General features: G+C 52.8%; 1 protein-coding gene across 1 annotated transcript in view; it reads left to right on the top strand.

Moving 5' to 3' along the window:
- Window positions 1-22,338, top strand: part of cd82b (CD82 molecule b) — a 165,936-nt gene that overhangs the window by 31,723 nt on the left and 111,875 nt on the right. The window contains exons 4-5 of the mRNA XM_087996803.1: window positions 11,749-11,873; window positions 12,573-12,647. Of these exons, the coding sequence (XP_087852929.1) occupies window positions 11,749-11,873; window positions 12,573-12,647 (200 nt within the window). The remainder of the gene's footprint in view (window positions 1-11,748; window positions 11,874-12,572; window positions 12,648-22,338) is intronic.

Below are 22,338 nucleotides of genomic sequence, written 5' to 3'. Positions count from 1 at the left end.
TACAGTGGAGCCCTGTTACCCTGTTACAGTGGAGCCCTGTTACCCTGTTACAGTGGAGCCCTGTTACCCTGTTACAGTGGAGCTCTGTTAACCTGTGACAGTGGAGCCCTGTTAACCTGTTACAGTGGAGCTCTGTTAACCTGTTACAGTGGTGCGCTGTTGTAGTGGAGCCCTGTTACCCTGTTACAGTGGAGCCATGTTCCCTTGTTGCAGTGGTGCCCTGTTACCCTGTTACAGTGGAGCACTGTTACCCTGTTACAGTGGAGCCCTGTTACCCTGTTACAATGGAGCCCTGTTACCCTGTTACAGTGGAGCTCTGTTAACCTGTGACAGTGGAGCCCTGTTAACCTGTTACAGTGGAGCTCTGTTAACCTGTTACAGTGGTGCGCTGTTGTAGTGGTGCCCTGTTACCCTGTTACAGTGGAGCCCTGTTGCCCTGTTGCAGTGGTGCCCTGTTACCCTTTTACAGTGGAGCACTGTTACCTTGTTACAGTGGAGCCCTGTTACAGTGAAGCCCTGTTACCCTGTTACAGTGGAGCCCTGTTACCCTGTCACAGTGGTGCCCTGTTGTAGTGGAGCACTGTTACCCTGTTACAGTGGAGCACTGTTACACTGTTACAATGGAGCCCTGTTGCCCTGTTACAGTGGTGCCCTGTTGTAGTGGTTCCCATTTACCCTGTTACAGTGGAGCCCTGTTACCCTGTTACAGTGGAACACTGTTACCCTGTTACAGTGGAGCACTGTTACCCTGTTACAGTGGAGCACTGTTACCCTGTTACAGTGGAGCCCTGTTACCCTGTTACAGTGGAGCCCTGTTACAGTGGAGCCCTGTTACCCTGTTACAGTGGAGCTCTGTTAACCTGTGACAGTGGAGCACTGTTACCCTGTTACAGTGGAGGCCTGTTACTCTGTTACAGTGGAGCTCTGTTACCCTGTTACAGTGGAACACTGTTACCCTGTTACAGTGGAGCTCTGTTACCCTGTTACAGTGGAACACTGTTACCCTGTTGCAGTGGAGCTCTGTTACCCTGTTACAGTGGAGCACTGTTACCCTGTTACAGTGGAGCACTGTTACCCTGTTACAGTGGTGCCCTGTTACCCTGTTACAGTGGTGCCCTGTTACCCTGTTACAGTGGAGCACTGTTACCTTGTTACAGTAGAGCCCTGTTACAGTGGGGCCCTGTTACCCTGTTACAGTGGAGCACTGTTACCCTGTTACAGTGGAGCTCTGTTAACCTGTTACAGTGGAGCCATGTTAACCTGTTACAGTGGAGGCCTGTTACCCTGTTACAGTGGAGCACTGTTACAGTGGAGCCCTGTTAACCTGTTACAGTGGAGGCCTGTTACCCTGTTACAGTGGAGCCCTGTTAACCTGTTACAGTGGAGCTCTGTTAACCTGTTACAGTGGAGCCCTGTTACCCTGTTACAGTGGAGCCCTGTTACCCTGTTACAGTGGAGCTCTGTTAACCTGTTACAGTGGAGCCATGTTAACCTGTTACAGTGGAGCTCTATTAACCTGTTACAGTGGTGCGCTGTTGTAGTGGTGCCCTGTTACCCTGTTACAGTGGAGCCCTGTTGCCCTGTTGCAGTGGTGCCCTGTTACCCTGTTACAGTGGAGCACTGTTAACCTGTTACAGTGGAGCTCTATTAACCTGTTACAGTGGTGCGCTGTTGTAGTGGTGCCCTGTTACCCTGTTACAGTGGAGCCCTGTTGCCCTGTTGCAGTGGTGCCCTGTTACCCTGTTACAGTGGAGCACTGTTACCCTGTTACAGTGAAGCCCTGTTACCCTGTTACAGTGGAGCCCTGTTGCCCTGTTGTAGTGGTGCCCTGTTACCCTGTTACAGTGGAGCCCTGTTGCCCTGTTGCAGTGGTACCCTGTTACCCTGTTACAGTGGAGCACTGTTACCCTGTTACAGTGAAGCCCTGTTACCCTGTTACAGTGGAGCCCTGTTACAGTGAAGCCCTGTTGCCCTGTTACAATGGAGCCCTGTTACAGTGGAGCTCTGTTGCCCTGTTACAATGGAGCCCTGTTACAATGGAGCCCTGTTACAGTGGAGCTCTGTTGCCCTGTTACAGTGGTGCCCTGGTACAGCGATACCCGGGTACAGTGATACCCTGTTACAGCGATACCCTGTTACAGCGGTGCCCTGTTACATCGATACCCTGTCACAGCGGTGCCCTGTTACAACGATACCCTGTTACAGTGGTGCCCTGTTACAGTGGTGCCCTGGTACAGCGATACCCTGTTACAGTGGTGCCCTGGTACAGCGATACCCTGTTACAGCAGTGCCCTGTTACAGCGATGCCTTTAAACGGCGGTGTCCTGGTACAGCGATGCCCTGTTACAGCGGTGCCCTGTTACAGCGGTGCCCTGTTACAGCGGTGCCCTGGTACAGCGATGCCCTGTTACAGCAGTGCCCTGTTACAGCGATGCCCTGTTACAGCGGTGCCCTGGTACAGTGATGCCCTGGTACAGCGATACCCTGTTACAGCGGTGCCCTGTTACAATGATACCCTGTTACAGCGGTGCCCTGTTACAGCGGTGCCCTGTTACAGCGATGCCCTGTTACAGCGATACCCTGTAACAGCGGTGTCCTGGTACAGCGATGCCCTGTTACAGCGGTGCCCTGTTACAGCGATACCCTGTAACAGCGGTGTCCTGGTACAGCGATGCCCTGTTACAGTGGTGCACTGTTACAGCGGTGCCCTGTTACAGCAATGCCCTGGTACAGTGGAGCCCTGTTACAGTGGTGCCCTGTTAAAGTGGTGCCCTGTTACAGCGGTGCCCTGTTACAGCAATGCCCTGTTACAGCGGTGCCCCGTTACAGCGGTGCCCTGGTACAGCAATGCCCTGTTACAGCGGTGCCCTGTTACAGCGATGCCCTGGTACAGCGGTGCCCTGTTACAGCGATGCCCTGTTACAGCCGTGCCCTGGTACAGCGATTCCCTATTACAGCGATGCCCTGTTACAGCGGTGCCCTGTTACAGCGATGCCCTGGTACAGCGATGCCCTGGTACAGCGATGCCCTGGTACAGCAATACCCTGGTACAGCGATGCCCTGTTACAGCGGTGCCCTGTTACAGCGATGCCCTGTTACAGCGGTGCCCTGTTACAGCCGTGCCCTGGTACAGCGATTCCCTATTACAGCGATGCCCTGTTACAGCGATGCCCTGTTACAGCGGTGCCCTGTTACAGCGATGCCCTGGTACAGCAATACCCTGGTACAGCGATGCCCTGGTACAGCGATGCCCTGTTACAGCGGTGCCTTGTTACAGCGGTGCCCTGTTACAGCGATGCCGTTACTGCGATACCCTGTTACAGCGATACCCCGTTGCAACGATACCCTGTTACAGCGATGCCCTGTTACAGCGGTGCCCTGTTGAAGTGGTGCCCTGTTACAGCGGTGGTTGTTACAGCGATGCCCTGTTACAGCTGTGCCCTGTAACAGCGATTCCCTATTACAGCGGTGCCCTGTTACAGCGATGCCCTGTTACAGCGATGCCCTGTTACAGCGATGCCCTGTTACAGCGATACTCTGGTACAGCGATGCCCTGTTACAGCGATGCCCTGTTACAGCGGTGCCCTGTTACAGCGATACTCTGGTACAGCGGTGCCCTGCTACAGAAATGCCCTGTTACAGCGATGGCCTGATACAGCGGTGCCCTGTTACAGTGATGCCCTGTTACAGCGATGCCCTGTTACAGCGGTGCCGTGTTACCACGGTGCTCTGGTACAGCGGTGCCCTGTTACAGCGATGCCCTGTTACAGCGGTGCCGTGTTACCACGGTGCTCTGGTACAGCGGTGCCCTGTTACAGCGGTGCCCTGTTACAGCGATTCCCTATTACAGCGGTGCCCTGTTACAGCGATGCCCTGTTACAGCGATGCCCTGATACAGCGATGCCCTGTTACAGCGGTGCCCTGTTACAGCGGTGCCCTGTTACAGCGGTGCCCTGGTACAGCGGTGCCCTGTTACAGCGGTGCCCTGGTACAGCGATGCCCTGATACAGCGGTGCCCTGTTACAGCTGTGCCCTGTTACAGCGATGCCCTGCTACAGCGATGCCCTGTTACAGCGGTGCCCTGGTACAGCAATGCCCTGATACAGTGGTGACCTGTTACAGCTGTGCCCTGTTACAGCGATGCCCTGATACAGCGGTGCCCTGTTACAGCGGTGCCCTGTTACAGCTGTGCCCTGTTACAGCGATGCCCTGATACAGCGATGCCCTGGTACAGCGATGCCCTGGTACAGCGGTGCCCTGTTACAGCGGTGCCCTGTTACAGCGGTGCCCTGTTACAGTGGTGCCCTGTTACAGCGGTGCCCTGTTACAACGGTGCCCTGTTACAGTGGTGCCCTGGTACAGCGATACCCGGGTACAGCGACACCCTGTTACAGCGGTGCCCTGTTACAATGATACGCTGTTACAGCGGTGGCCTGTTACAGCGATGCCCTGTTACAGCGATACCCTGTAACAGCGGTGTCCTGGTACAGCGATGCCCTGTTACAGTGGTGCCCTGTTACAGCGGTGCCCTGTTACAGCAATGCCCTGTTACAGTGGAGCCCTGTTACAGTGGTGCCCTGTTAAAGTGGTGCCCTGTTAAAGTGGTGCCCTGTTACAGCGGTGCCCTGTTACAGCGGTGCCCTGGTACAGCGATACCCTGTTACAGCGGTGCCCTGTTACAATGATACCCTGTTACAGTGGTGCCCTGTTACAGCGATGCCCTGTTGCACCGATACCCTGTTACAGTGGTGCCCTGTTAAAGTGGTGCCCTGTTACAGCGGTGCCCTGTTACAGCGGTGCCCTGGTACAGCGATACCCTGTTACAGCGGTGCCCTGTTACAATGATACCCTGTTACAGTGGTGCCCTGTTACAGCGATGCCCTGTTGCACCGATACCCTGTTACAGTGGTGCCCTGGTACAGCGATACCCTGTTACAGCGGTGCCCTGTTACAGCGGTGCCCGGGTACAGCGATACCCTATTACAGCGATACCCTATTACAGCGATACCCTGTTACAGCGATACCCTGTTACAGCAATGCCCTGGTACAGCGATACCCGGGTACAGCGATGCCCTGTTACAGCGGTGCCCTGGTACAGCAGTGCCCTGTTACAACGATACCCTGGTACAGCGGTGCCCTGTTACAGCGGTGCCCTGGTACAGCGGTGCCCTGGTACAGCGATACCCTGGTACAGCGATGCCCTGTTACAGCGATGCCCTGTTACAGCGATGCCCTGTTACAGCGATGCCCTGTTACAGCGATTCTCTGGTACAGCGATGCCCTGTTACAGCGATGCCCTGTTACAGCGATGCCCTGTTACAGCGGTGCCCTGTTACAGCGATACTCTGGTACAGCGGTGCCCTGCTACAGCGATGGCCAGATACAGCGGTGCCCTGTTACAGCGATGCCCTGTTACAGCGATGCCCTGTTACAGCGGTGCCGTGTTACCACGGTGCTCTGGTACAGTGGTGCCCTGTTACAGTGGTGCCTTGGTACAGTGGAGCTCTGTTACAGTGGTGACCTGTTACAGCTGTGCCCTGTTACAGCGATGCCCTGATACAGTGATTCCCTATTACAGCGGTGCCCTGTTACAGCGATGCCCTGTTACAGCGATACTCTGGTACAGCGATGCCCTGTTACAGCGATGCCCTGTCACAGCGGTGCCCTGTTACAGCGATACTCTGGTACAGCGGTGCCCTGCTACAGAAATGCCCTGTTGCAGAAATGCCCTGTTGCAGCGGTGCACTTGTACAGCCGTGGCCTGTTACAGCGATACCCTGTTACAGCGATGCCCTGTTACAGTGGTGCCCTGTTACAGTGGTGCCTTGGTACAGTGGAGCCCTGTTACAGTGGTGACCTGTTACAGCTGTGCCCTGTCACAGCGATGCCCTGATACAGCGATGCCCTGATACAGCGATGCCCTGATATAGCGATGCCCTGATACAGCGATGCCCTGTTACAGCGGTGCCCTGGTACAGCGGTGCCCTGTTACAGCGGTGCCCTGGTACAGCGATGCCCTGATACAGCGGTGCCCTGTTACAGCTGTGCCCTGTTACAGCTGTGTCCTGTTACAGCTGTGCCCTGTTACAGCGATGCCCTGCTACAGCAATGCCCTGTTACAGCGGTGCCCTGGTACAGCAATGCCCTGATACAGTGGTGACCTGTTACAGCTGTGCCCTGTTACAGCGATGCCCTGATACAGCGGTGCCCTGTTAGAGCGGTGCCCTGTTACAGCTGTGCCCTGTTACAGCTGTGCCCTGATACAGCGATGCCCTGGTACAGCGGTGCCCTGTTACAGCGATGGCCTGATACAGCGGTGCCCTGTTACAGTGATGCCCTGTTACAGCGGTGCCCTGTTACAGCGATGCCCTGTTACAGCGATGCCCTGTTACCACGGTGCTCTGGTACAGCGGTGCCCTGTTACAGCGATGCCCTGATACAGCAATGCCCTGTTACAGCGGTGCCCTGTTACCACGGTGCCCCGTTACAGCGGTGCCCTGGTACAGCGATGCCCTGTTACAGCGATGCCCTGTTACAGCGGTGCCCTGTTACAGCGGTGCCCTGTTACAGCGATTCCGTATTACAGCGGTGCCCTGTTACAGCGATGCCCTGTTACAGCGATGCCCTGATACAGCGATGCCCTGATACAGCAATGCCCTGTTACAGCGGTGCCCTGTTACCACGGTGCCCCGTTACAGCGGTGCCCTGGTACAGCGATGCCCTGTTACAGCGATGCCCTGTTACAGCGATGCCCTGTTACAGCGGTGCCCTGGTACAGTGGTGCCCTGTTACAGCGATGCCCTGTTACAGCCATGCCCTGTTACAGCGATGCCCTGGTACAGCAATACCCTGGTACAGCGATTCCCTATTACAGCAATACCCTGGTACAGCGATGCCCTGGTACAGCGATGCCCTGGTACAGCGGTGCCCTGTTACAGCGATGCCCTGTTATAGCAATGTCCTGTTACAGCAATGCACTCTTACAGCGGTGCCCTGGTACAGCGATGCCCTGTTTCAGCGATGCCCTGTTTCAGCGATGCCCTGGTACAGTGGTGCCGTGTTACAGCGATGCCCTGTTACAGCGATTCCCTATTACAGCAGTGCCCTGTTACAGCGGTGCCATGTTACAGCGATTCCCTATTACAGCGGTGCCCTGTTACAGCGGTGCCCTGTTACAGCGGTGCCCTGTTACAGCGATTCCCTATTACAGCAGTGCCCTGTTACAGCGGTGCCCTGTTACAGCGATTCCCTATTACAGCGGTGCCCTGTTACAGCGGTGCCCTGTTACAGCGGTGCCCTGATACAGCGGTGCCCTGTTACAGCGGTGCCCTGTTACAGCGGTGCCCTGTTACTGCGGTGCCCTGTTACTGCGGTGCCCTGTTTCAGCGATTCCCTGTTACAGCGGTGCCCTGTTACAGCGTTGCCCTGTTACAGCGTTGCCCTGTTACAGCGTTGCCCTGTTACAGCGGTGCCCTGTTATAGCGATGCCCTGTCACAGCGGTGCCCTATTTCAGCGATTCCCTGTTACAGCGATTCCCTGTTACAGCGATACCCTGTTACAGCGGTGCCCTAGTACAGCGGTGCCCTGTTACAGCGGTGCCCTGTAACAGCGGTGCCTTTGTACAGCCGTGGCCTGTTACAGTGATGCCCTGTTACAGTGATGCCCTGTTACAGTGATGCCCTGTTACAACGATTCCCTATTACAGCGGTGCACTGCTACAGCAATACCCTGTTACAGCGGTGCCCTGTTACAGCGATGCCCTGTTACAGCGATGCCCTGTTACAGCGATGCCCTGTTACAGCGGTGCCCTGTTACAGCGATGCCCTGTTACAGCGGTTCCCTGTTACAGCGGTGCCCTGTTACAGCGGTGCCCTGGTACAGCGGTGCCCTGGTACAGCGGTGCCCTGTTACAGCGTTGCCCTGTTACAGCGTTGCCCTGTTATAGCGGTGCCCTGTTACAGCGTTGCCCTGTTACAGCGGTGCCCTGTTATAGCGATGCCCTGTCACAGCGGTGCCCTGTTTCAGCGATTCCCTGTTACAGCGGTGCCCTATTACAGCGATACCCTGTTACAGCGGTGCCCTGGTACAGTGGTGCCCTGTTACAGCGATACCCTGTTACAGCGTGCCCTGTTACAGCGATGCCCTGTTACAGCGATGCCCTGTTACCACGGTGCTCTGGTACAGCGGTGCCCTGTTACAGCGATGCCCTGATACAGCAATGCCCTGTTACAGCGGTGCCCTGTTACCACGGTGCCCCGTTACAGCGGTGCCCTGGTACAGCGATGCCCTGTTACAGCGATGCCCTGTTACAGCGATGCCCTGTTACAGCGGTGCCCTGGTACAGCGATGCCCTGTTACAGCGGTGCCCTGATACAGCGGTGCCCTGGTACAGCGATGCCCTGTTACAGCGATGCCCTGTTACAGCGGTGCCGTGTTGCCACGGTGCTCTGGTACAGCGGTGCCCTGTTACAGCGGTGCCCTGTTACAGCGATTCCGTATTACAGCGGTGCCCTGTTACAGCGGTGCCCTGTTACAGCGGTGCCCTGTTACAGCGATGCCCTGATACAGCAATGCCCTGTTACAGCGGTGCCCCGTTACAGCGGTGCCCTGGTACAGCGATGCCCTGTTACAGCGATGCCCTGTTACAGCGGTGCCCTGGTTCAGTGGTGCCCTGTTACAGCGATGCCCTGTTACAGCCATTCCCTGTTACAGCGATGTCCTGGTACAGCAATACCCTGGTACAGCAATACCCTGGTACAGCGATTCCCTATTACAGCGATACCCTGGTACAGCGATGCCCTGGTACAGCGATGCCCTGGTATAGCAGTGCCCTGTTACAGCGATGCCCTGTTATAGCGATGTCCTGTTACAGCAATGCACTGTTACAGCGGTGCCCTGGTACAGCGATGCCCTGTTTCAGCGATGCCCTGTTTCAGCGATGCCCTGGTACAGTGGTGCCGTGTTACAGCGATGCCCTGTTACAGCGATTCCCTATTACAGCAGTGCCCTGTTACAGCGATGCCCTGTTACAGCGATTCCCTATTACAGCGGTGCCCTGTTACAGCGGTGCCCTGTTACAGCGATTCCCTATTACAGCGGTGCCCTGTTACAGCGGTGCCCTGTTACAGCGGTGCCCTGTTACAGCGGTGCCCTGTTACAGCGATTCCCTGTTACAGCGATTCCCTATTACAGCGGTGCCCTGATACAGTGATTCCCTGGTACAGCGGTGCCCTGGTACAGCGATTCCCTGTTACAGCGGTGCCCTGTTACAGTGATTCCCTGTTACAGCGGTGCCCTGTTACAGTGATTCCCTGTTACAGCGGTGCCCTGTTACAGCGATGCCCTGTTACAGCGGTGCCCTGTTACAGCGGTGCCCTGTTACAGCGGTGCCCTGTTACAGCGATGCCCTGTTACTGCGGTGCCCTGTTTCAGCGATTCCCTGTTACAGCGGTGCCCTGTTACAGCGGTGCCCTGCTACAGCGGTGCCCTGTTACAGCGGTGCCCTGTTACAGCGTTGTCCTGTTATAGCGGTGCCCTGTTACAGCGGTGCCCTGTTACAGCGGTGCCCTGTTACAGCGGTGTCCTGTTACAGCGGTGCCCTGTTACAGCGGTGCCCTGTTACAGCGGTGCCCTGTTACAGCGGTGCCCTGATACAGCGGTGCCCTGTTACAGCGGTGCCCTGTTACAGCGGTGCCCTGTTATAGCGATGCACTGTCACAGCGATTCCCTGTTACAGCGGTGCCCTGTTACAGCGGTGCCCTGTTACAGCGATACCCTGTTACAGCGGTGCCCTAGTACAGTGGTGCCCTGTTACAGCGGTGCCCTGTAACAGCGGTGCCTTTGTACAGCCGTGGCCTGTTACAGTGATGCCCTGTTACAGTGATGCCCTGTTACAACGATTCCCTATTACAGCGGTGCCCTGTTACAGCGGTGGCCTGGTACAGCGGTGCACTGCTACAGCAATACCCTGTTACAGCGGTGCCCTGTTACAGCGATGCCCTGTTACAGCGATGCCCTGTTACAGCGATGCCCTGTTACAGCGGTGCCCTGTTTCAGCGGTTCCCTGTTACAGCGGTGCCCTGGTACAGCGGTGCCCTGGTACAGCGGTGCCCTGTTACAGCGTTGCCCTGTTACAGCGGTGCCCTGGTACAGCGGTGCCCTGTTACAGCGTTGCCCTGTTACAGCGTTGCCCTGTTATAGCGGTGCCCTGGTACAGCGGTGCCCTGTTTCAGCGATTCCCTGTTACAGCGGTGCCCTATTACAGCGATATCCTGTTACAGCGGTGCCCTGGTACAGTGGTGCCCTGTTACAGCGATACCTTGTTACAGCGGTGCCCTGCTACCGAAATGCCCTGTAACAGCGGTGCCTTTGTACAGCCGTGGCCTGTTACAGTGATGCCCTGTTACAACGATTCCCTATTACAGCGGTGCCCTGTTACAGCGGTGCCCTGGTACAGCGGTGCACTGCTACAGCAATATCCTGTTACAGCGGTGCCCTGTTACAGCGATGCCCTGTTACAGCGGTGCCCTGTTACAGCAATGCCCTGTTACAGCGGTGCCCTGTTACAGCGATGCCCTGTTACAGCGGTGCCCTGTTACAGAGGTACCCTGTTACAGCGGTGCCCTGGTACAGCGGTGCCCTGTTACAGAGGTACCCTGGTACAGCGGTGCCCTGGTACAGCGGTGCCCTGGTACAGCGGTGCCCTGATACAGCGGTGCCCTGATACAGCGGTGCCCTGTTACCGCGGTGCCCTGTTACAGCGGTGCCCTGTTACAGCGATACCCTTTTACGCGGTGCCCTGTTACAGAGGAGCCCTCTTGCAGCGGTGCCCTGGTACAATGGTGCCCTGTTACAGTGGTGCCCTGTAACAGCGATATCCTGTTACAGTGGTGCCCTGGTACAGCGTTGCCCTATTACAGCGAAACCCTGTTACAACGGTGCCCTGTTACAGCGGTGCCCTGGTACAGCGGTGCCCTATTACAGCGAAACCCTGTTACAGCGGTGCCCTGTTACAGCGATACCCTGTTACAGCGATACCCTGTTACAGCGGTGCTCTGGTACAGCGATACCCTGTTACAGCGGTGCTCTGGTACAGCGATACCCTGTTACAGCGATACCCTGTTACAGCGGTGCTCTGGTACAGCGATACCCTGTTACAGTGGTGCCCTGTTACAGCGATACCCTGGTACAGCGGTGCTCTGTTACAGCGGTGCCCTGGTACAGTGATACCCTGTTACAGCGATACCCTGGTACAGCGGTGCTCTGTTACAGCGGTGCTCTGGTACAGTGGTGCCCTGTTACAGCGATACCCTGGTACAGCGGTGCTCTGTTACAGCGGTGCCCTGGTACAGTGATACCCTGTTACAGCGATAGCCTGGTACAGCGGTGCTCTGTTACAGCGGTGCCCTGGTACAGTGATACCCTGTTACAGCGATACCCTGGTACAGCGGTGCTCTGTTACAGCGGTGCCCTGGTACAGTGATACCCTGTTACAGCAATACCCTGGTACAGCGGTGCTCTGTTACAGCGGTGCCCTGGTACAGTGATACCCTGTTACAGCGATACCCTGGTACAGCGGTGCTCTGTTACAGCGGTGCCCTGGTACAGTGATACCCTGTTACAGCGATACCCTGGTACAGCGGTGCTCTGTTACAGCGGTGCTGGTTTGAAGTTGTTGCGATTGGTGCAGTGTGTATGAGTGTCTGATATCAGCAAGTATTGACTCAGTATTGATTCACTCCCTGCAGAGTCCTCATCGTCTGCATTGAAAATTGGGTCGTACATCTTACTGGGAGTGGGCTCTGTGACCATGTTGATGGGATTCCTCGGCTGCCTGGGAGCAGTGAATGAAGTCAGATGTCTTTTAGGATTGGTGAGTCAGTGCAGGGTAACAGAGACCGGTCCACACTGTCTCCAATGGAAGCTGGGAGCACCAGGGTCACCCAGCTCAGACTGACATCACCGAGGGCGGGGGGATACTTGCAACTCTCTCTGCTTAACAGGTTCAGGATCACTGCACACCGAGAGAGACAGACACTGCAAAAAACACCAGGCGCTGAACAAAAACTGGGGCAACATTATGGGTAAACACACACATCAAGTGCACACACATATGAATGTGCACGCTCACACACGCACAGATACACCTGCACAAACACATACTCACATTCTCACCTGCACATACACTCACGCAGGCACACACACACCTGCACACGCACACATACATGTGCGTGCACACGGGGATGTACACACATCCACATATCAGTGGACTTGCATGAGCAAGCATCCACAGACACTTGTAGGCACTGGTGAACAAACTCACTCACAGACAGGCACACTGACACGCACACACAGACACCTGCTTGCACACACACCAATACAGACACACAGACGTGCACATGCGTGTACACACAGAAACATACACAATCTCACACACAGACACGTAGGAGTGTGCGCAGCCACATGAGGGAATACCTACAATCAAACCCATAGCCCCGTAAGTGTGTCAAGCTACTGCTGTCCCGCAGTGCGCAGAGGGATTAGATCTGAATGAATGTGCTTTGTTTTTCAGTATTTCACCTGCTTACTGCTGATCCTGATCGCTCAGATTACAGCAGGGATCCTGATCTACTTCCAGAGGGACGCGGTGAGTCAGTCTGCCTTTCAGCTGTACGCACAACTCTTCACGGCCAGCAACAGTCTGAACGACAGTGTGGACCACAGTCTGAACGACAGTCTGAATGATAGTGTGGATTACAGTGTGAATGACAGTGTGGATCACAGTGTGAATGACTGTGAATGACAGTGTGGATAACAGTGTGGATCAGTGTTCATGACTGTGAATGACAGTGTGGCTCACTGTGTGAATAATAGTGTGAATGACAGTGTGGATCACTGTGTGAATGACAGTGTGGGTCACAGTGTGAATGACAGTGTGGATCACAGTCTGAACGACAGTCTGAATGACACTGTGGATCACAGTGTGAATGACAGTGTGGATCACAGTGTGAATGACAGTGTGGATCACAGTGTGAATGACACTCTGAACGACAGTGTGGATCACAGAGTGAATGACAGTGTGGATCACAGTGTGAATGACAGTGTGGATCACAGTGTGAATGACACTCTGAACGACAGTGTGGATCACAGAGTGAATGACAGTGTGGATCACAGTGTGAATGACACTCTGAACGACAGTGTGGATCACAGAGTGAATGACAGTGTGGATCACAGTGTGAATGACAGTGTGGATCACAGTGTGAATGACAGTGTGGATCACAGTGTGAATGACAGTGTGGATCACAGTGTGAATGACACTCTGAACGACAGTGTGGATCACAGAGTGAATGACAGTGTGGATCACAGTGTGAATGACAGTGTGGATCACAGTGTGAATGACACTCTGAACGACAGTGTGGATCACAGAGTGAATGACAGTGTGGATCACAGAGTGAATGACAGTGTGGATCACAGTGTGAATGACAGTGTGGATCACAGTGTGAATGACAGTGTGGATCACAGTGTGAATGACACTCTGAACGACAGTGTGGATCACAGAGTGAATGACAGTGTGGATCACAGTGTGAATGACAGTGTGGATCACAGTGTGAATGACACTCTGAACGACAGTGTGGATCACAGAGTGAATGACAGTGTGGATCACAGTGTGAATGACAGTGTGGATCACAGTGTGAATGACACTCTGAACGACAGTGTGGATCACAGAGTGAATGACAGTGTGAACGACAGTGTGGATCACAGAGTGAATGACAGTGTGAACGACAGTGTGGATCACAGTCTGAACGACAGTGTGGATCACAGTGTGAACGACAGTGTGGGTCACAGTGTGAACAACAGTGTGGGTCACAGTGTGAACGACTGTGTGGGTCACAGTGTGAATGACAGTGTGGGTCACAGTGTGAATGACAGTGTGGGTTACAGTGTGAATGACTATGGATTACAGTGTGAATGACTGTGGATCACAGTGTGAATGACTGTGGATCACAGTGAGAACAACAGTGTGGATCACAGTGTGAACGACAGTGTGGATCACAGTGTGAACGACAGTGTGGATCACAGTGTGAATGATAGTGTGAACGACAGTGTGGGTCACAGTCTGAACGACAATGTGGATCACAGAGTGAATGACAGTGTGGATCACAGTGTGAACGACAGTGTGGATCGCAGTCTGAACGACAGTGTGGATCACAGTGTGAACGACAGTGTGGATCACAGTGTGAACGACAGTGTGGGTCACAGTGTGAACGACAGTGTGGGTCACAGTGTGAACGACAGTGTGGGTCACAGTGTGAACGACAGTGTGGGTCACAGTGTGAACGACTGTGTGGGTCACAGTGTGAATGACAGTGTGGGTCACAGTGTGAATGACAGTGGATCACAGTGAGAACAACAGTGTGGATCACAGTGTGAACGACAGTGTGGATCACAGTGTGAACGACAGTGTGTGTCACAGTCTGAACGACAATGTGGATCACAGTGTGAATGACAGTGTGGGTCACAGTGTGAACGACAGTGTGGATCACAGGGTGAACGACAGTGTGGATCACAGAGTGAATGACAGTGTGGATCACAGTGTGAACGACAATGTGGATCACAGGGTGAACGACACTCTGAACGACAGTGTGGATCACAGAGTGAATGACAGGGTGGATCACAGTGTGAACGACGGTGTGGATCACAGTGTGAACGACGGTGTGGATCACAGTGTGAACGACAGTGTGGATCACAGTGTGAACGACAGTGTGGATCACAGTGTGAACGACAGTGTGGATCACAGTGTGAACGACAGTGTGGATGACAGTGTGAACGACAGTGTGAACGACAGTGTGGATCACAGTGTGGATTACAGTGTGAATGACTGTGCATCACAGTGTGAATGACTGTGGATCACAGTGAGAACAACAGTGTGGATCACAGTGTGAACGACAGTGTGGATCACAGTGTGAACGACAGTGTGGATCACAGTGTGAACGACAGTGTGGATCACAGTGTGGGTCACAGTCTGAACGACAATGTGGCTCACAGTGTGAATGACACTCTGAACGACAGTGTGGATCACAGAGTGAATGACAGTGTGAACGACAGTGTGGATCACAGTGTGAACGACGGTGTGGATCACAGTGTGAACGACAGTGTGGATCACAGTGTGAACGACAGTGTGGATCACAGTGTGAACAACAGTGTGGATCACAGTGTGAACGACAGTGTGGATCACAGTGTGAACAACAGTGTGGATCACAGTGTGAATGACAGTGTGAATGACAGTGTGGGTCACAGTCTGAACGACAATGTGGCTCACAGTGTGAATGACACTCTGAACGACAGTGTGGATCACAGAGTGAATGACAGTGTGGATCACAGTGTGAACGACAATGTGGATCACAGTGTGAATGACACTCTGAACGACAGTGTGGATCACAGAGTGAATGACAGTGTGAACGACAGTGTGGATCACAGTGTGAACGACGGTGTGGATCACAGTGTGAACGACAGTGTGGATCACAGTGTGAACGACAGTGTGGATCACAGTGTGAACGACAGTGTGGATCACAGTGTGAACGACAGTGTGAACGACAGTGTGAACGACAGTTTGTTTCACAGTGTGAATGACACTCTGAACGACAGTGTGGATCACAGTGTGAATGACAGTGTGAACGACAGTGTGGATAACAGTCTGAACGACAATGTGGATCACAGTGTGAATGACACTCTGAACGACAGTGTGGATCACAGAGTGAATGACAATGTGGATCACAGTGTGAATGACACTCTGAACGACAGTGTGGATCACAGAGTGAATGACAGTGTGAACGACAGTGTGGATCACAGTCTGAACGACAGTGTGGATCACAGTGTGAACGACAGTGTGGGTCACAGTGTGAACGACAGTGTGGGTCACAGTGTGAACGACAGTGTGGGTCACAGTGTGAACGACTGTGTGGGTCACAGTGTGAACGACAGTGCGGATTACAGTGTGAATGACTGTGGATCACAGTGTGAATGACTGTGGATCACAATGTGAAATACTGTGGATCACAGTGAGAACAACAGTGTGGATCACAGTGTGAATGACAGTGTGGATCACAGTGTGAATAACAGTGTGGATCACAGTGTGAACGACAGTGTGGATCACAATGTGAATGACACTCTGAACGACAGTGTGGATCACAGAGTGAATGACAGTGTGAACGACAATGTGGATCACAGTGTGAACGACAGTGTGGATCACAGTGTGAAGGACAGTGTGGATCACAGTGTGAACGACAGAGTGGATCACAGTGTGAACGACAGTGTAGATCACAGTGTGAACGACAGTGTGGATCACAGTGTGAACGACAGTGTGGGTCACAGTGTGAACGACAGTGTGGATCACAGTGTGAACGACGGTGTGGATCACAGTGTGAACGACGGTGTAAACGACAGTGTGGATCACAGTGTGAATGACTGTGGATCACAGTGAGAACAACAGTGTGGATCACAGTGTGAACGACAGTGTGGATCGCAGTCTGAACGACAGTGTGGATCACAGTGTGAACGACAGTGTGGATCACAGTGTGAACGACAGTGTGGATCACAGTGTGAACGACAGTGTGGATCACAGTGTGAACGACAGTGTGGGTCACAGTGTGAACGACAGTGTGGGTCACAGTGTGAACGACAGTGTGGGTCACAGTGTGAACGACTGTGTGGGTCACAGTGTGAACGACTGTGTGGGTCACAGTGTGAATGACAGTGTGGGTCACAGTGAGAATGACAGTGTGGATTATAGTGTGAATGACTGTGGATCACAGTGTGAATGACTGTGGATCACAGTGAGAACAACAGTGTGGATCACAGTGTGAACGACAGTGTGGATCACAGTTTGAACGACAGTGTGGGTCACAGTCTGAACAACAGTGTGGATCACAGTGTGAACGACAGTGTGGATCACAGTGTGAATGACAGTGTGGGTCACAGTCTGAACGACAATGTGGATCACAGTGTGAACGACACTCTGAACGACAGTGTGGATCACAGAGTGAATGACAGTGTGGATCACAGTGTGAACGACAATGTGGATCACAGTGTGAATGACACTATGAACGACAGTGTGGATCACAGTGTGAACGACGGTGTGGATCACAGTGTGAACGACGGTGTGGATCACAGTGTGAACGACGGTGTGGATCACAGTGTGAACGACAGTGTGGATCACAGTGTGAACGACAGTGTGAACGACAGTGTGGATCACAGTGTGAATGACTGTGGATCACAGTGTGAATGACTGTGGATCACAGTGAGAACAACAGTGTGGATCACAGTGTGAACGACAGTGTGGATCACAGTGTGAACGACAGTGTGGATCACAGTGTGAATGACAGTGTGAATGACAGTGTGGGTCACAGTCTGAACGACAATGTGGCTCACAGTGTGAATGACACTCTGAACGACAGTGTGGATCACAGAGTGAATGACAGGGTGGATCACAGTGTGAACGACGGTGTGGATCACAATGTGAACGACGGTGTGGATCACAGTGTGAACGACAGTGTGGATCACAGTGTGAACGACAGTGTGGATCACAGTGTGAACGACAGTGTGGATCACAGTGTGAACGACAGTGTGGATCACAGTGTGAACGACAGTGTGGGTCACAGTGTGGATTACAGTGTGAATGACTGTGGATCACAGTGTGAATGACTGTGGATCACAGTGAGAACAACAGTGTGGATCACAGTGTGAACGACAGTGTGGATCACAGTGTGAACGACAGTGTGGATCACAGTGTGAACGACAGTGTGGATCACAGTGTGGGTCACAGTCTGAACGACAATGTGGCTCACAGTGTGAATGACACTCTGAACGACAGTGTGGATCACAGAGTGAATGACAGTGTGAACGACAGTGTGGATCACAGTGTGAACGACGGTGTGGATCACAGTGTGAACGACAGTGTGGATCAAAGTGTGAACGACAGTGTGGATCACAGTGTGAACAACAGTGTGGATCACAGTGTGAACGACAGTGTGGATCACAGTGTGAATGACAGTGTGGGTCACAGTCTGAACGACAATGTGGCTCACAGTGTGAATGACACTCTGAACGACAGTGTGGATCACAGAGTGAATGACAGTGTGGATCACAGTGTGAACGACAATGTGGATCACAGTGTGAATGACACTCTGAACGACAGTGTGGATCACAGAGTGAATGACAGTGTGAACGACAGTGTGGATCACAGTGTGAACGACGGTGTGGATCACAGTGTGAACGACAGTGTGGATCACAGTGTGAACGACAGTGTGGATCACAGTGTGAACGACAGTGTGGATCACAGTGTGAACGACAGTGTGAACGACAGTGTGAACGACAGTGTGTTTCACAGTGTGAATGACACTCTGAACGACAGTGTGGATCACAGTGTGAATGACAATGTGGATCACAGTGTGAATGACACTCTGAACGACAGTGTGGATCACAGAGTGAATGACAGTGTGAACGACAGTGTGGATCACAGTCTGAACGACAGTGTGGATCACAGTGTGAACGACAGTGTGGGTCACAGTGTGAACGACAGTGTGGGTCACAGTGTGAACGACAGTGTGGGTCACAGTGTGAACGACAGTGTGGGTCACAGTGTGAACGACTGTGTGGGTCACAGTGTGAACGACAGTGCGGATTACAGTGTGAATGACTGTGGATCACAGTGTGAATGACTGTGGATCACAATGTGAAATACTGTGGATCACAGTGAGAACAACAGTGTGGATCACAGTGTGAATGACAGTGTGGATCACAGTGTGAATAACAGTGTGGATCACAGTGTGAACGACAGTGTGGATCACAATGTGAATGACACTCTGAACGACAGTGTGGATCACAGAGTGAATGACAGTGTGAACGACAATGTGGATCACAGTGTGAATGACAGTGTGGATCACAGTGTGAATGACAGTGTGGATCACAGTGTGAACGACAGAGTGGATCACAGTGTGAACGACAGTGTGGATCACAGTGTGAACGACAGAGTGGATCACAGTGAGAACGACAGTGTGGATCACAGTGTGAACGACAGTGTGGGTCACAGTGTGAACGACAGTGTGGATCACAGTGTGAACGACGGTGTGGATCACAGTGTGAACGACGGTGTAAACGATAGTGTGGATCACAGTGTGAATGACTGTGGATCACAGTGAGAACAACAGTGTGGATCACAGTGTGAACGACAGTGTGGATCGCAGTCTGAACGACAGTGTGGATCACAGTGTGAACGACAGTGTGGATCACAGTGTGAACGACAGTGTGGGTCACAGTGTGAACGACAGTGTGGGTCACAGTGTGAACGACAGTGTGGGTCACAGTGTGAACGACAGTGTGGGTCACAGTGTGAACGACTGTGTGGGTCACAGTGTGAACGACTGTGTGGGTCACAGTGTGAATGACAGTGTGGATTATAGTGTGAATGACTGTGGATCACAGTGTGAATGACTGTGGATCACAGTGAGAACAACAGTGTGGATCACAGTGTGAACGACAGTGTGGATCACAGTGTGAACGACAGTGTGGGTCACAGTCTGAACGACAGTGTGGATCACAGTGTGAACGACAGTGTGGATCACAGTGTGAATGACAGTGTGGGTCACAGTCTGAACGACAATGTGGATCACAGTGTGAACGACACTCTGAACGACAGTGTGGGTCACAGTGTGAACGACAGTGTGGGTCACAGTGTGAACGACAGTGTGGGTCACAGTGTGAACGACTGTGTGGGTCACAGTGTGAACGACAGTGTGGATCACAGTGTGAACGACAGTGTGGGTCACAGTCTGAACGACAGTGTGGATCACAGTGTGAACGACAGAGTGGATCACAGTGTGAATGACAGTGTGGGTCACAGTCTGAACGACAATGTGGATCACAGTGTGAACGACACTCTGAACGACAGTGTGGATCACAGAGTGAATGACAGTGTGGATCACAGTGTGAACGACAATGTGGATCACAGTGTGAATGACACTATGAACGACAGTGTGGATCACAGTGTGAACGACGGTGTGGATCACAGTGTGAACGACGGTGTGGATCACAGTGTGAACGACGGTGTGGATCACAGTGTGAACGACGGTGTGGATCACAGTGTGAACGACAGTGTGGATCACAGTGTGAACGACAGTGTGGATCACAGTGTGAATGACTGTGGATCACAGTGTGAATGACTGTGGATCACAGTGAGAACAACAGTGTGGATCACAGTGTGAACGACAGTGTGGATCACAGTGTGAACGACAGTGTGGATCACAGTGTGAATGACAGTGTGAATGACAGTGTGGGTCACAGTCTGAACGACAATGTGGCTCACAGTGTGAATGACACTCTGAACGACAGTGTGGATCACAGAGTGAATGACAGTGTGGATGACAGTGTGAATCACAGTGTGAACGACAGTGTGGATCACAGGGTGAACGACACTCTGAACGACAGTGTGGATCACAGAGTGAATGACAGTGTGGATCACAGTGTGAACGACAATGTGGATCACAGTGTGAATGACACTCTGAACGACAGTGTGGATCACAGAGTGAATGACAGTGTGAACGACAGTGTGGATCACAGGGTGAACGACACTCTGAACGACAGTGTGGATCACAGAGTGAATGACAGTGTGGATCACAGTGTGAACGACAATGTGGATCACAGTGTGAATGACACTCTGAACGACAGTGTGGATCACAGAGTGAATGACAGTGTGAACGACAGTGTGGATCACAGTGTGAACGACGGTGTGGATCACAGTGTGAACGACAGTGTGGATCACAGTGTGAACGACAGTGTGGATCACAGTGTGAACGACAGTGTGGATCACAGTGTGAACGACAGTGTGGATCACAGTGTGAATGACAGTGTGAATGACAGTGTGGGTCACAGTCTGAACGACAATGTGGCTCACAGTGTGAATGACACTCTGAACGACAGTGTGGATCACAGAGTGAATGACAGTGTGGATCACAGTGTGAACGACAATGTGGATCACAGTGTGAATGACACTCTGAACGACAGTGTGGATCACAGAGTGAATGACAGTGTGAACGACAGTGTGGATCACAGAGTGAATGACAGTGTGAACGACAGTGTGGATCGCAGTGTGAACGACGGTGTGGATCACAGTGTGAACGACAGTGTGGATCACAGTGTGAACGACAGTGTGGATCACAGTGAGAACAACAGTGTGGATCACAGTGTGAATGACAGTGTGGATCACAGTGTGAACGACAATGTGGATCACAGTGTGAATGACACTATGAACGACAGTGTGGATCACAGTGTGAACGAAGGTGTGGATCACAGTGTGAACGACGGTGTGGATCACAGTGTGAACGACGGTGTGGATCACAGTGTGAACGACAGTGTGGATCACAGTGTGAACGACAGTGTGGATCACAGTGAGAACGACAGTGTGAACGACAGTGTGGATCACAGTGTGAATGACTGTGGATCACAGTGTGAATGACTGTGGATCACAGTGAGAACAACAGTGTGGATCACAGTGTGAACGACAGTGTGGATCACAGTGTGAACGACAGTGTGGATCACAGTGTGAATGACAGTGTGAATGACAGTGTGGGTCACAGTCTGAACGACAATGTGGCTCACAGTGTGAATGACACTCTGAACGACAGTGTGGATCACAGAGTGAATGACAGTGTGGATGACAGTGTGAATCACAGTCTGAACGACAGTGTGGATCACAGGGTGAACGACACTCTGAACGACAGTGTGGATCACAGAGTGAATGACAGTGTGGATCACAGTGTGAACGACAATGTGGATCACAGTGTGAATGACACTCTGAACGACAGTGTGGATCACAGAGTGAATGACAGTGTGAACGACAGTGTGGATCACAGGGTGAACGACACTCTGAACGACAGTGTGGATCACAGAGTGAATGACAGTGTGGATCACAGTGTGAACGACAATGTGGATCACAGTGTGAATGACACTCTGAACGACAGTGTGGATCACAGAGTGAATGACAGTGTGAACGACAGTGTGGATCACAGTGTGAACGACGGTGTGGATCACAGTGTGAACGACAGTGTGGATCACAGTGTGAACGACAGTGTGGATCACAGTGTGAATGACAGTATGAATGACAGTGTGGGTCACAGTCTGAACGACAATGTGGCTCACAGTGTGAATGACACTCTGAACGACAGTGTGGATCACAGAGTGAATGACAGTGTGAACGACAGTGTGGATCGCAGTGTGAACGACGGTGTGGATCACAGTGTGAACGACAGTGTGGATCACAGTGTGAACGACAGTGTGGATCACAG

The sequence above is a fragment of the Chiloscyllium plagiosum genome, unplaced genomic scaffold (genome assembly GCF_037043375.1).
Source record: "Chiloscyllium plagiosum isolate Xiang-an unplaced genomic scaffold, Cpla_swu_hap1 HiC_scaffold_18, whole genome shotgun sequence".
NCBI lineage: Eukaryota > Metazoa > Chordata > Chondrichthyes > Orectolobiformes > Hemiscylliidae > Chiloscyllium > Chiloscyllium plagiosum.
The sequence above is the reverse complement of the archived record's forward strand: the minus strand, read 5'-3'. Positions and strand labels throughout refer to the sequence as shown.